This window comes from Macrobrachium rosenbergii, chromosome 15, assembly GCF_040412425.1.
Source record: "Macrobrachium rosenbergii isolate ZJJX-2024 chromosome 15, ASM4041242v1, whole genome shotgun sequence".
Taxonomy (NCBI): Eukaryota; Metazoa; Arthropoda; class Malacostraca; order Decapoda; family Palaemonidae; genus Macrobrachium; species Macrobrachium rosenbergii.
In genome coordinates this window covers 33,176,090-33,190,869 of record NC_089755.1, presented here as the reverse complement: position 1 = coordinate 33,190,869, position 14,780 = coordinate 33,176,090, and the positions used below count along the sequence as shown (strand labels likewise).

The 14,780-nt window shown below is 35.5% G+C and overlaps 1 protein-coding gene across 11 annotated transcripts in view; it reads right to left on the bottom strand.

Moving 5' to 3' along the window:
- Positions 1–14,780, bottom strand: part of Chd1 (chromodomain-helicase-DNA-binding protein 1) — a 79,754-nt gene that overhangs the window by 48,581 nt on the left and 16,393 nt on the right. For 8 of the 11 annotated variants that reach the window (XM_067117373.1, XM_067117383.1, XM_067117375.1 and 5 more), the window contains exons 4-7: positions 14,425–14,552; positions 13,692–13,865; positions 11,499–11,668; positions 7,788–7,957 (exon numbers count right to left, since the gene is read on the bottom strand). In XM_067117373.1, coding sequence (XP_066973474.1) covers positions 7,788–7,957; positions 11,499–11,668; positions 13,692–13,865; positions 14,425–14,552 — 642 coding nt within the window. The remainder of the gene's footprint in view (positions 1–7,787; positions 7,958–11,498; positions 11,669–13,691; positions 13,866–14,424; positions 14,553–14,780) is intronic. The other 3 variants (XM_067117381.1, XM_067117382.1, XM_067117376.1) reach the window with 1 other exon arrangement.

The window sequence follows — 14,780 nt, the reverse complement described above, 5'->3', positions numbered from 1 at the left end:
GGGAGTAGGAGAAAGTTAACCTTTCAACATCCCACTGAAGAAAGAGTGAGATGTTTAGTCAAAGCGGAGTCAAAATTATGACTTAAAATACTGCAAAGGAAATAAAATCGACCATGGTAACACTTAATAAAACAGTAAAGTTACCTGAGCCAGAGATAGGTTTCCTGAAATCCCTGGTGATTTCAGGAGAGAGAAAGGGAAAAAAAAAAAAAAAAAAAAAACATTGATCAACTAACTTTGATCCAATACGGTCTGACTACTGCAGTGCAAAATGTGAAGGCCAACAGGGTCTAGAGGCTCGCTTTCTTGAAGCAAAGAAAAATCCTTAAAAAACCAGAATTCTAAGTCCTAAAGGGAACTGTGGTTGAAGATGCTACACACTTCAAGATCTGCTGGAATCAGAGGTTGAAAACAAGGGTCCTCCTATTCTATAGTGCCATTACACTTAGATTGTTTGAGCTGACCTTGACATCTAAATGGGGTGTTAAAGCTTTATCATAAAAACAATCCAAATAGACAAAGCCCTCCACTAAATACTGCAAATGAGTAAGAGTATTCTGTTACCTTGGAGCAAATTGGAAGTTAAAAGAGCACTAATACAGAACGTAGCTGCAACATGGATGAAATGGAGAGATGGCTAGACTACTGGTAAATAAAAATACACAATTAGTACAGACAGCAAAGATTTACAACTGGTACATAAGGCCTGTACTAATCTGTGCAGCAGAGACATGGGCACTAACAAGAAAAATGGAGCAGATTTTGATAAGGTGACCATAGAAATGATAAAATTTCTGCCCATAGTCGTGGGATGATAGCGTTACTATTACAGAAGAGAATTTGGTAGAGATATATAGTGTGCAGAGGATGGAAAAAAGACTGAGTTTTCAAGGACTCAGATAGTTTGGATATATAAGGGACATGGAGCAGTTGGCCAGAAAACCAGTTGGATATGGAAGTAGCAAGACAAAGACCTGCAGGGGGGAAATCATTTGGAAATGGTACAGATGAGGACAGCATTTACACCCTTTCCCATCATCTGAACCCATGTTGGGAGTCTGCACAGAAGAGTGAAGAGAACTCATTTCAGGTCTAACCACATAGAGGGAAAAGCAGGCATAAAAATGTTTTTGAAGACTACTGAGTGATTTTGTTTTTATTCCACCACTGGTATGGTTACTTACTAACAATGATACATAAATGCTTTGTACATGATGGGGTAGCTCAGCAACTGTGAAATCACTTCTGTTATTCCTCTCCATTTTATTTATGTACGACAATGTACAATAATTATCGTTCGTATGACTGAATTTTATAAAAAATAAAGGTTGTATGTAATCCAAAATTGTTATTTACCACCAAAATGATAACGAATTTTTAATGAAAATTCATTGTTAAGTTACCCTAAATGTTATTACTATTACACTACCATTAAAATTTCTGAAGGTTACTGAAAAATAAAGGTTGCTGTGAGTGCAACAATAATTCGATGTTTACATTTTCTCAGTTGGGCTCACATAGATAAAAGTCGATTTCATTTATATGGAATTATTCCTGAATATGCCAATAAAGTATGAGGTAAAAATGGTTTTATTACCTTTATTATCAGTTTATTTCATAATGTGAATCTTTTCATGTATGATGGTAGTGATCGTGATGATGCTGAGGCTAGCCTACCGATAAACATCACTTAGAATTCAAGGTTTGATTTTTAGGATGGTAGCATAAGATGACCCCAAATTTTTAGGAGTGAATTTTAGGATTTACAGGTCATCTTATACATGGAAATATACGGTATATTTAAAAAAATCCATGAAGCTCTAAAATGCAGTTCTATTTGCTAAGTGCCAGGCATACCAGGAACACAACTAATACAAATTCATCATTTATTACCTGTATACCTAATACCACCTAACCTTAAATACTCTGTTATGACTTGAAATTGCAACTATGAAAACCACCCCCTTAACAAAGACATAATCTTGATCACGGTCATGCAAGATTTAAACACAACCTTACAGCAAATGAATTTTCATGTAATGAAACAGAGAGAGAGAGAGAGAGAGAGAGAGAGAGAGAGAGAGAGAGAGAGAGAGAGAGAGAGAGAGAGAGAGAGAGAGAGAGAGAGAGAGATGAATATAAATTTTTGTAATATTGAAAACTTTATTACACTGACACACACCATGTACTGAACATATGCACATTTACTTTGTTTTATATTGTGCACAGCATACAGGAGGATGTACGTTACGTAGATATGCATACGTGACATACCCTATACAGTAAACCCACCGTATTCGAGGGGGATGCATACCACACCACGCCCTGCGAATAGCTAGAACCCGTGAATACTTAGAACCCTTCTAAATCACTTAAAAATGCCTATTTTGATAGTTCAGACACAAAAATAAAAAAAAAAAATAAAAATGCTAATACAGGTATTGTCCTTCTCACCATGGGGTTAGGTTCCAGAAAAAACCCATTGTTTTTTTGGAAAAAAACATATCTTGAACACAGCCTAGCCTACACTAGGGTATTCAGTACCATGTATACATATATGGTAGCCTGGCCTACACTATAAAGTATACTCTGTACATACACAGTATAATTATTAATATTGGCTAATTCTGGAGGTTCATGCAGAATGACTTATGATAATTCACTACAAAGAGAAACTGAATAACAAACAAGAATTAGCTTAGCCTACACTATGGCATATCGTATACATATACGGTAACATAGCCTACATTATACTGTACTCTATATTCACATATTGTATTATATAAACATCAACATAACGAATATGCATCTTTTCCAGGGATCTTTTAAAATGTTATGCCTTAATTCACTATATCCAATAATACTGTATACAGGCGGTCCCCGGTTTACGACGGGGGTTCCGTTCTTGCGCCACGTCGTAACCGGAAAATCGTCGTAAACCGGAAAATCGTCAAAAATCATAAGAAAACCTTACTTTTAATGCTCTGGGTGCATTGAAAACGAAGTAAACTGCATTATTATTGAGTTTTACATAAAAAACTCTTCAAATTATGATTATTCTGCCGTTTTGGGGCCAAATTTCTTCCGTCGGATCGGGCGATGACGCGTTTTTATGCTTCGTAAGCCGGGAAATAATTTCTGATGAATATATTTGAAAAGCGTCGTAACCTCGAACGCCGTAAGTGAACCGTTTGTATTCTTATATTGCTTTTGTATTATAAATTGCGATTATAGCGATCATCAATGTTTTGGTACGGAAATCTTTATGCGGTGTTTATTTTGCTGCATTTAACTCAGTTCAGAGTCATCGTGAGACCGTGAATACGGGAGGTTTACTGTACAGTGCACTCTCCCATTTTAAATAATGGAACTGAATTTATGGAATTTACTTAAATTCTGACTTGTGTTGGAACATCTAGAATTAAATTTTGCCTAGTTCTGATCCCAACTGTATGCATCAAAAATCACTTCCACACTAAATATAAAAGTAGTCAAGGAAATCATGTAGGAAAGTAAGCACTTATGATTAAAGAAATATCAAAATTCTGAATTATGACATAAGGGTCTTTTGTTTTCTCATTCCATCTCCATCTATTTCTTCAACATACTAAATGCTAAAGATGATTTTAGCCAACATTCAAAAAGAATGGCTTCCTTAGGTTACCATTCTTTGTGCTTTAATTACTGGTTTATTGGGAATTTTGTGCAACTTCTTAGGTTACCCTTCTTTGTGCTTTAATTACTAGTTTTTTGGGAATTTTTGCAACTATCATATCATGCCAAGTAGTAATAAATCCACATTTTAAAGCATTCATTATATGACTCATCACCTCACAACATATTTCTGAGGGAACTAACCAAGTCACATGGTAACGGTTGCCTGTATATAAACATGTATATATACTGTACTAGTTTATTCACTTGGCACATTACCTCCACCTCATACAGCATGCACCTCATGATGTTAACAATTCCATTGCTATGATACATTTTCACAATTGAAGATATGGAAATTTTTTCCTAGAGGCAACCACAAGTCATTGGAATTTCTCTCTGAGGTTAACTGCAAAATTATTCATCATCGTAATCTCAAAAGGTTAATAAAAAACTGCAGCTTTTGTATTCCCCAAAAGAACTGAAACCCTAGTGTCACCCTGACATAAAAACACCAACATAAGAGTTCACTGAGGATAATGAAGCTTTGATTAAGTGTATATAATATACAAGTCATTTATATAAACACTATGTTTAATGGCAATAGGTTGCTCAGTAATATTGTTAACAACTATGAAACATAATTTTCTATGATTTCTTTTTGACAGTCTTCCTTCTATATTTGTTATTACAACCACTTTACAGGCAGGACTTAACCCTCGCTCATAAAACAGCCACCCCCTTGCAAACATGGAGAAAATGGCTGCCCACATAGCATAATCCTCTCCTTCTATCCCTCCCCTTCTGCTGCCGGAATGCTTCTGTTCTAGGTAGCAGAGAAAGGGAGACCTGCTACAAGGATTGGAAGAACTACCTAGAACAGTGGCCATGTTGGGCCCTAAGGCAATCCGGCCTCACAGGCTCAGCCGCATGCACCCTGATAGTCTCAGTTCTGTTTTGGTCTTTGTTGAGAGTGGATGCGCAAATTCCCCACTTATATATCTCCACAGGGCTGCCACCTCAGTTCCAGCCACGTGCCTCCATTCAGGATACCCCCACTGGATCGTTTCTTTGGACTCCTATGGTAAGCCTAAGACAAACTCAAGCGTTCTGGTGGCCTGTTTTTCCTCCTACTGAAGTATTTCTTGACCTTTGTTAATGAAATTCCTCCAAGTAACTCCCTTGATCCACCATGTGTAATTCTCTCTCCCCAATCATCTCTGTAAATCCCCTTTTCCCTACTCAACTCTTTTCCAAGCCACTGCCTCCCATCGTTTGCATCTTTAGTTAATTTCAGCTTAGAGAAAGTGATATCAAAGTCTCTTTTAACTGGCTGTGCAGGCCACGTACCTGCTTGATTGGTTAGAGCAATTTCTAAAAATTCAGGCGTGATACTGCAGAGAGTTAGGGTAGATCGATGATATACCATAAGTGCCTTAATGAATGCTATTCCTTTAGTTAATTTGCCACCGCCCTTATCGCGTGTGAAGTAAGACAAATCTCAGTTCGTACTTTCATTTGTCGACCAGACCCATCCCCGTGCAACAGTACAAGGAAATTTCATATTTTACAGCATAGTTAAATGATTACATTGTAATATCTATTATTATTCATGTGTGCCCATGGTTGTAATTTATTTGTGAACTGTTGTTATTGTTTAAGTAAATGAGGCTAATTGTTAACCAAGTACAATTATGCCTTTAAGTAACTTAATAAAGGGAATTAACTTTTCATTCTTCTCAGTTTTTTTGTATTACTGTCAGCCACGGCTGACAATATCAACCACTATCATAAATATCCTCTTTCTGTACAGAACACACACAGTTTCACTAACTAAAGACCTGAGACAAAACTACACTACACAAGTGCTAACCAACCCCAGCATGCCACTAAACAACTACCCATTCCTCTGTGCACCTTCATTGTGTGTGGATGTGCTGCCTGGATTTCCAGGACCAAAGCAGTGCTTTTGCTGCTTTTTTAAAGTGCCCCATGAATGTCCCCCCTCCATAATGTGTTCTCCCAGTAACCTACAGAATTATTATTATTATTATTATTCAGGACATGAGTCCTATTCATATGGAACAAGCCGACAGAGGCCACTGACTTGAAATTCAAGCTTCCAACATGTAAGGTGTAAATTTGAAAGAAGTAACAGAAGGTAATAGGAAATACAAAAAGAAATCAGTTTTACAGAAGAAAAAATTAACAAATTAAAAAATATAGATCAAAACACCTGGTCATCTGCCACTCAAGCAGTTTTGCCCTTCACTCCTTCTGCTCAGCTATCTCTTCCTGAAGCTACAGCAATGCTGTTGTCTCTGCTAGACTTTATTTGAATATCTAATAATGATTTCATGGCTTCAATCAAGATCAAGGTTTCATCAGTCCTCCAAGACTGGTTCCTAATTGCCATGAAGTCTTCCAAGCAGCTGATTACAGTCTCACATATTGACCTCCCACCTGCTCCTCCTGAATTGCTGCCAAAGTTGGTACCTCATTCTAGCTTCATCTTTATGTTTGAAGCGCTCATGGACTTGGCTCGTCTGCTTTGACTTTCTATGCATGAGTTCCTTCACATGCCAAACTAGTCTCAACTACTGCCCTGTTCCAGCATGCTAGACTGACCCAGCTTCATCTGCTCATGTGTACTCTTTATGCTCACCTACTCCCATGTACTTTAGCTTCTACCATGTACCAGGCTGTTCCTGGCTCCGTGAATGTTCCTGTGCATTTGGTCATTCCTACTTACTTGACTGACCTTGTGTATTCTCAAGCTTTGGGAGTCATGCCCTTGACTTATCCCAATGATCCTATAACCTCATTCGTGATGTCTGCATATCCAGAGGTAAAAAACCTTGCCATTTCTATGGGGATCTTGTAAATTTTAACAGTCTTAACGCCAGTCTTCTGGCCACTCTAATCTCTCTCTAGTATTTTACTCTGCCACTTCACCAACTTTATCCTGTTTTCCCAAATGTATCTACTTTTTAATAATGTGTGAATTTGTTCAACTGTGAACGTAAAACAAAGGGCAATTCTGCAATATCCTGGACCATGGAAACATCATATCCATATTCCAAATTACCTCAAATACTCGACCAAGAGTTCCACTACTAACCACTTTCACCACATATCAGACAACATAAAAGTAATAAGTACATTATATTGTACTTATAACAAAACATTTATCATATTACAAAACCAACATAGAAAATATAAAAGGAAAAGATATACATAATTCCTATTTAAATGAGTGTTACCATATACCAAATGAAACAAATTAACCTTCCAAAAATGTTCAAGTTCATAAAAATTTTTAAAATCTAAATAATAGCAGAGTTATGGTAAGTGCTTAAAGGAGTGCATTTTATAATATCTATGAAACTTTCCTAAAGCAAAATGGTGCCTTAATCTATGAACAGTATACAAAAAATAATATAAGACCACACTAAAGATTCATGTTCTTGAATTATAAAACCTAAGTGAATTAGGAAGATAATTTCTCTTAATTAAAGAACTGATCACAGAGAACTAAAGAAGCAGAATTAGAGTTAAATCTAGAAGAGAAGGAGGCAAGAGGAGCTGACCCCTTGAGGTAAAAACTAAAATAATTAAATCAAAGCAGAATCACAGAAACAAATAACCTACATCCACACACTATAGCCTGTCACTTGGCAAGTTAATTACAAGATAACCTAACTAACATTCATTACTACTTCAGAGTTCAAGAAAATAGCCAACTGCCAAATAGATAACACATCAGCATTTTGATAAAACAGAGATCAAAAATTCACCTGAAACTTGAGAATAGCAGCTGATGTGGCAGTGAACATTAAGACATGAATTTTATTAAATCTTGTTTGCAGCTATAAAGTAACTGGCATTAGAGTGCAGGTTATATTCAGAATCTTTATTAGTCAACTATTTTTAAATTACTTAGGACACAGCAATTCACTGAAATGCATCCAACTGACAGCACTGACCATGTGTGTCCTTTCAACATATGGAGAAAAAGAGTCAAACACTGAACTTGGAAAACTTATACCTGTCTGCCCATGGCCAACCTCATTCAGATTATAACAAATAAAAACCTGCCTATGTCATTCAATATCGAAATCTCTATGACATACCTTCTGGGTTTTCAGTGACTCCTCTGATTCCCATGTGTTGTGAAGGTGAGCCCATCCTTTCCACTTCACCAGGTAATGAGTCTCTGTTTGAGAAGGGTCAGTGGGATCGAAGTTGCTGTTTGGGTCTCCAGTTTTCTCCACTTCATAAACATAAGTTTGCATACCAACCGCTGAAAGAATATCAGTTTATTAAAGTGCCACAATAAAAGTTATGAATGTTCAATATTGATCTCTAAATGAATAACAATAAAATAAATACTGGACAGATTGAAAAAACTTTACAGAAATTGAATGCGGCTGATGCAGCACTCATGAATATCTAATTCCATTTCTTTGAAAGAGGGTCTTCCACCTAATAATTGTTATTATTATTATATTACTATAATTATTATTATTAATAAATAATAATAATAATAATAATGATGATAATAATAATAATAATAGTAATAATAATAATAATAATAAAGAATTTCTGCTGTAGGAAATACGGTGTTTTACTCATTGAAATATGAACATTGGTCAATTATTGGCTAATATTGGTGTGCAGGAAAAGAGAATTATTAGAATTGAGAAAACTCTGTATAAAATCAATTTGAATAATGCAGCCATTTTATTTAAAAAACTTGCCTCAAAAAGGGTCTTTTCCTTCAATAATAATAATAATAATAATAATAATAATAATAATAATAATAATAATAATAATAATAATAATAATAATAACAATAATAATATTAAAAAAAAAGGATGGCTGTATTATGCGAATTTATCTTATATAGTGTCTTTTCTATCCTCCTTATGATTCCCCACGGCAGCCAGGAGACATGCACCGAGCAATAGCGTTATTGGCTATCCTCAGCACTGGTGTGCAGGGGAAAAGATGCCCCGGGCAGCCAATCATAATTCAGACCGATCATGACCTCCCTATAAATACCAACCCGAGCATAAAAGACCTCCTGCAACCACGCCCAGAATACCATGGTCGAAACATGTCAGCCATTTTTTCTGATTGAATATTGTAATAAAAGACTTCCAATATTCCGCACTGTCCTTTTCCAACATGAATATCCAGTTACTGACTAACATCCTTCAATCATAAGGAGGATAGAAAAGACACTATATAAGATAAATAATAATACAGCCATCCTTTTTAATAAGACCTTGTTTAAAAATAACTCCCTTCAAATAATAATAATAATAATAATAATAATAATAATAATAATAATAATAATAATAATAATAATAATAATATCTTCGAAGAGGACCCTCTCTCAAACAAACTTTATTAAACGGAACGGCCATCTGGATACTGTTGAGTTTGTATTGCAGTGTCTCAATCCCTCAAATTAGTTTCTTAGTAGCAGCAGGTAAATTATATAAAAGCTGTCCAAATTTCATTTATTCCTTGAAATTTCAATAGTACTCTTTCCCATGCTAGAGTACTACCAAAAAGTAAAGGAATAAATGAACTCTGGACAGCTGTTGCATAATTTACCTGTCGCTACTACGAAATCATTCGAGAGATTGAGAAACTGCAATACAAACTCGACAGCATTCAGACGGCCATTCTGTTTGATAATAATAAATAATAATAATAATAATAATAACAACACTACTCTCTGAGCATCAAGAGTACAGGATATACTATGAGGAAAACAACAAAGGATTCCACATAAACAGTCAGTTCACAACTGATTTACAATATTGGATAATTTTGAAAGTTAAATACAATCCAAACAGTACAAAAACAATTTACCCTACTCTCAATAAAGCAAAAAGTAAGAACAATGTACATCAAATTCAGGCTTGACTTTACAAATTCATTTATTTTTTTAGAATAAAAAGTAAAGGCAATTCTTAACATAAAAACGTTATTCATATCAGCACTTAGTCTAGTCTAAAAATGTACCCATACAAAAACACACATTGATGAAATGCAGCACCAGTCTTCATGTTGCAAGCCTCTGACAACTGGAATGTGGGCTTGGGGTAAAGGCTATTAACTACAAATCAAGTGTGTATGAAAAAATTAGTTTTACTCCTTAGGAGGGATTCAAGCTGTCTCTAACCCCAGAATAATAAAATGAGATACTTGATTCTGACAAGCACAAGGGATAAGAAATGTAAACCATATAGATAGCCTGTAGTGTTCAAAAGCACACTCAGGTTAAGTAAATTTGAGTCTTGTACAAGTCTTTGGCGTATGTCCTACTCTATATTATATTTACTAAGGAATCTTTGCAGCATCCCTTCAGCTTCAAGGGTTATTGCACTGTGATTCTGTTTCCCATGAAAATGTCTATACTACCAACCAAGCTGTACACTTCTTTTACTTTGTCTTCTTCAAATTACCACTATTATTCAAGAAGCAAAGCATTTGGCATAACTCAACAGCTGCTTTGTTTCTTGAATAATAATAGTGTATTGGAGCAAGAAGCGCAAGAGGCAAAGAATTAGAGGGAGATGCTTTCAACAGGCAAGGTTGGAGAAGACACATCTAGGCAACCAGTCCCTTAGCTTAGGGATAGTGGTGGGGATGAAGAAGATTTGAGAACAGAGCAACAAACATCTCACTGGTCTGGATAAATTTATTTATCCTAATAACAATTTACCATAGCTTCCAAACGATGTTTAAATTTTTTTTTTTTAATAAAGCTCTTAATTGTAATTAAGTCTTATTCCATGCAAGTGGATCCCAGTTACACCAAACTGAAGCATTTACATTAGAAAGGTCACCCACACATGCCCCGCCTACAGTCCACTGTCTGCCACAACCAATACTACTCATTCATTCTTCTGTCCCAACCCATATGGAAAAGTAAAGGGAAGGGAAAAGACATCAAGATTATGGCTAATGGGTTTGTATAAAAACTTGTTTCACTTTAATAACTTCATTTACACAAGACACCCGTTCTTTTAATCAGCCTGAATTATAAATGAGGAGGGAGGACGGAGCAGAAGAGCCCCTGGAAAGACAAGAAGACCCAAAAGCAATTCACTCCATTCTTACACATGGCTGACAGTGGAGCTCATGACAACCTTAGAAATCCAGGTATCTTCCATGAGTAAACAAAGCAAGCATCTGATGACTATTTCAGGTAAAACACACCTTCTTAAGTAATGAAAATCTCAAGTAAGAGCAAATGGTACTCTATACAAGATTTAAAGGGGTGCTTATGAATGCCAAAAGAAATGTCTTGCATCAATGTAATCACATCAGTAATGCAAGGAGACAACAGTGATGGAAGCACATATTCCTGAAAAAGATAAATCTCACCCATGCCTTACACTAAGGGAGGGAAAAGGAATACATAGTTGAACCACTTCAGAACTGAGAACATGTGAAAAGGCACAAAATAACAGAAAGGATGAAAATAACAATACTTATAACTCAGTGTAGCTTGGAAAACACATTTAACATTCAAACACTCAGAAGTTACACAAAAGAATGAATAATAAGGCTCATGGTGGACATGTGATTGCAGGCTATGCATGCATGGTGGAACTTTTCTACATTTAACTCTTCAAACTGGTGTAACTGGAACACATTTACAGAGTAAGGGTAATTATGATTGATGGGTTTGTTATAAGAAACATTTACACCCATATTAACTCTGCAAAAAAATAACACTTACATGAAATATTAAGTGTACAGGAGATATGCATTAGATATATTTATTATTCTTGAAACTCCTAAACAACAGCAATTCTCACCTCCTTTCTTCCCAAGTCTATGATCAAGGATTTTTTCTATGACCTGCACATTCTCTTCTTCCTCCTTCTTTTCAGTCCATTCTACTTCAACCATTTCATCCTCTTCCTCCTCCTCTTCACTTTCTGCTTCCTTATAACTAACTTCCTTGGCAGCCCTATTGGAGCCACGCCTAAAAGAACAAGAAATCAACACAGATAAAATCATACAGAAAACTTTGTTTGGCATGCAAACTTGGTCAGTGGGGATTAAATGAGGAAGATTAGCATCACTAGTATAGAATGAAAACAGACTTCCAATTCCTCTCTCAGACATTAAAAAATGACAAATTTAAAAGTTATTTGTATTTTTCCTAACATACGAACCTGCAGGTCTTGACACAGGATTTACCTTGTGTTCATAAGTTAAATCCTATGTAAAGAACAAATGTTTGTATTTGTGTAGGAACAAAAATGAATTGAAGAACAACCATTATAAAACATTTTCATTACCAATAAGATATGTATACAGTACATCATTAATGAAAAAAAGAGAGAGTAAACCACTGTACTAAAATATCATGAACACATCCACAAGTCACTGAAACCTGGGCAATTGGTGCTCAGATGACTTCCCATGGATGTGACTAACCACTGTTAAATGACAAATTTATCACTCATTATAACTTCCAATTACTCATGACACTCATTTATATTATTGCTCGTGTATTTAAATTTACTCTCTTACAAAAGTTGCTCATGTATTAAGTTTACTCTCTTACAAAAGTGACTTGTAGGCATAGTTATATCTAAAGAAGTATGTTCTAAAGACGTATGTCAGTAGAAGGTGAAAGACAATTTTATTAAAATTTGACAAGACATCACTGGTCATTTTGGATTTGTCTTTTATAAATATACAGATTTTTCTGAAGTTTTCCTGAAAGTGGAAGATTGAAGAGATGCAAAGCTGGATGACAAGAGAATGGAAAGGGTTTATATACATTTGAGAAAACTGCCAAAGTGATTGTATGGAGGGCAAACAACAGGAGTTAATGGGATTAAATCATTCTAATTTCCATATGCAACTCTGAAATATAATTGCATTCACATCACATGACATCTATATATTTGCTGCTTGTATTTTGATATCCTTTTGATATTTTTAACCACTGTGAAAAGCAAATTAGAAAAAGTAGACAAGAGTATAAAAATGGGTCTCAGACAAGGATGTGTTAGTCTCCATAGCTCTTCAATATCTTCATGGATGGAGTGATGAGAAAACTCAGAGAATGGACATGAGATATAGGCACAATGCAAAGTTCTGGAATGAAAATAAAATTGTGAAGTGAGTGTGGAATGGTTAATGTATGCAGATAAGGATATTGCAGAAACTATCAAGTCAATAAATGGAAACAAGGAAGGTGGAATAATAATATAAATATGGACAAAGGAGGAATAGAAGTGCTTAATTTATATATGTAGCTACATAAATACAACGGATGATAGTAAGATTAGAGAAAGGCACGTCACAGAACAGATGAAGCAAGATAGGGAACAGGATGTGTGGGAAAGCACTGGGACTCTATGGTGCATGGAGGCAAAGGTGGAAATGCATCCTGAAACTGTTGACCTCACTCACCTTTATGGAAGTAAAGTGTGGAAGCCGAACATAAGTAAAAAATAAAGTTAAAACTGTTGAGACAAACTGTTTACATAGTTTCCGTGGAGTAAAGAACTGAACAGTGATGAATATGGATATAGGCAAAATGAAAAAGTGGCAAAAGGTTAGTATTGGTGAAAGGAAAGCTTAGAGGTTTTTGAGATGGCCTGGTCATGTAGTAAGCATGGAAGATATACTGGTAAAAGAGTGTGCAATTCAAAAATGTTATAAGGGAAGCATATTGTAAGACCTAGAAAAGGTTGGACTGATGATGTGAAAGAGGCATTAAAAAGGAAGGCCCTCAATTTCCAAAAAGCACAACAGAGCATGAAAAATAAAGGTGAGTGGCGCAGTGTGCATATGGGAGCTCACTGCGCTGCTGAGACTTCTGTGCACATAAGCAGCTTCTAATGTTGTCAATGTGTCCTACATGTGGTGTACACGTACCTAATAGTTAAAAATACTAATGTGGCAGTGACTGTTGTATTTCTTTTTCTGAACTACACTCTATCCAAGAATAACATCAAAAGCTGAGGGTCTGGTGAAATGTTCCTTACCTTTTACCTCCATCCTCACTATCACTGCCTTCACTACTTGTCCTGGCACGCTTACTCTTCTTTTTTGAGGATGAGGATGAAGACTTTTTACTAGGAGGTTTCTTCTTAGGTTTTGGTGCATCAGAATCTGAATCCTCACTTTCAGACTGCTCAGAACTATTCCAGTGACTAGAACTGAAATTATTCAGGCAGAAAAGCAAATAAAAGTATTATAAACAAACAAGACATAATGGTTTTACCATATAACCACAAAGTCTGAACATTTCCAAAAACTTCAGGTTTTTAAAATTGTAACAAGGGACCACACACACACACACACACACACACACACACACATATATATATATATATATATATATATATATATATATATATATATATATATATATATATATATATATATATATATATATATATAATTTTGTTATCCTCTCCTTCCATGCAGCAAATTTTAATCATGTTTATGCCAGGTATCATATAATTACCCATCTAAGCCATTGTGGATAGGAGTGAGTAGGTCAAGGATGTTACAAAGTCAGGAGCAAAGGGAATGGATATAGTAAGTATAGAAGGGATGACACTAAGGACCAAAGGAGGCCTGCTTAGAACCTTTAGTGTGGTACACTATAGGCAATACCCTCCATAGGGCACACACAGAAGGTCCATGTCCAATACATCATGTAATGACACTTGAAAGAAAGAGTTAGTAAAAACTGTCACATTGGCATCTTACGTCTTTCTCTTCCTTTGCTTCTTAGTTCTGTCTTCATGCTCCACCTTCATCCGGTCTGGCTCCTTACGCTCTCGTCCTGACCGTCTGATGCCGTAGATATCAGGATTCTCCACCCACTGCAATTCATTCTATTCTCACAGTCACCTCACCAAATTATTTTGTGACCAAAATAATTGGCCTTAACAATTTATTCATTTTATATATATACTGTATACTGTATTGTGCTATATAAAAAAACTATCATTTGATGAAGATTTTACTAAAAAGCAAAAGATTATATAATTCCCGAATCTTGAGCAAGAAATGTTACAATGCAAGTAAAACTAGTAATTCCTGTAATTAATGCTGAATAAGAG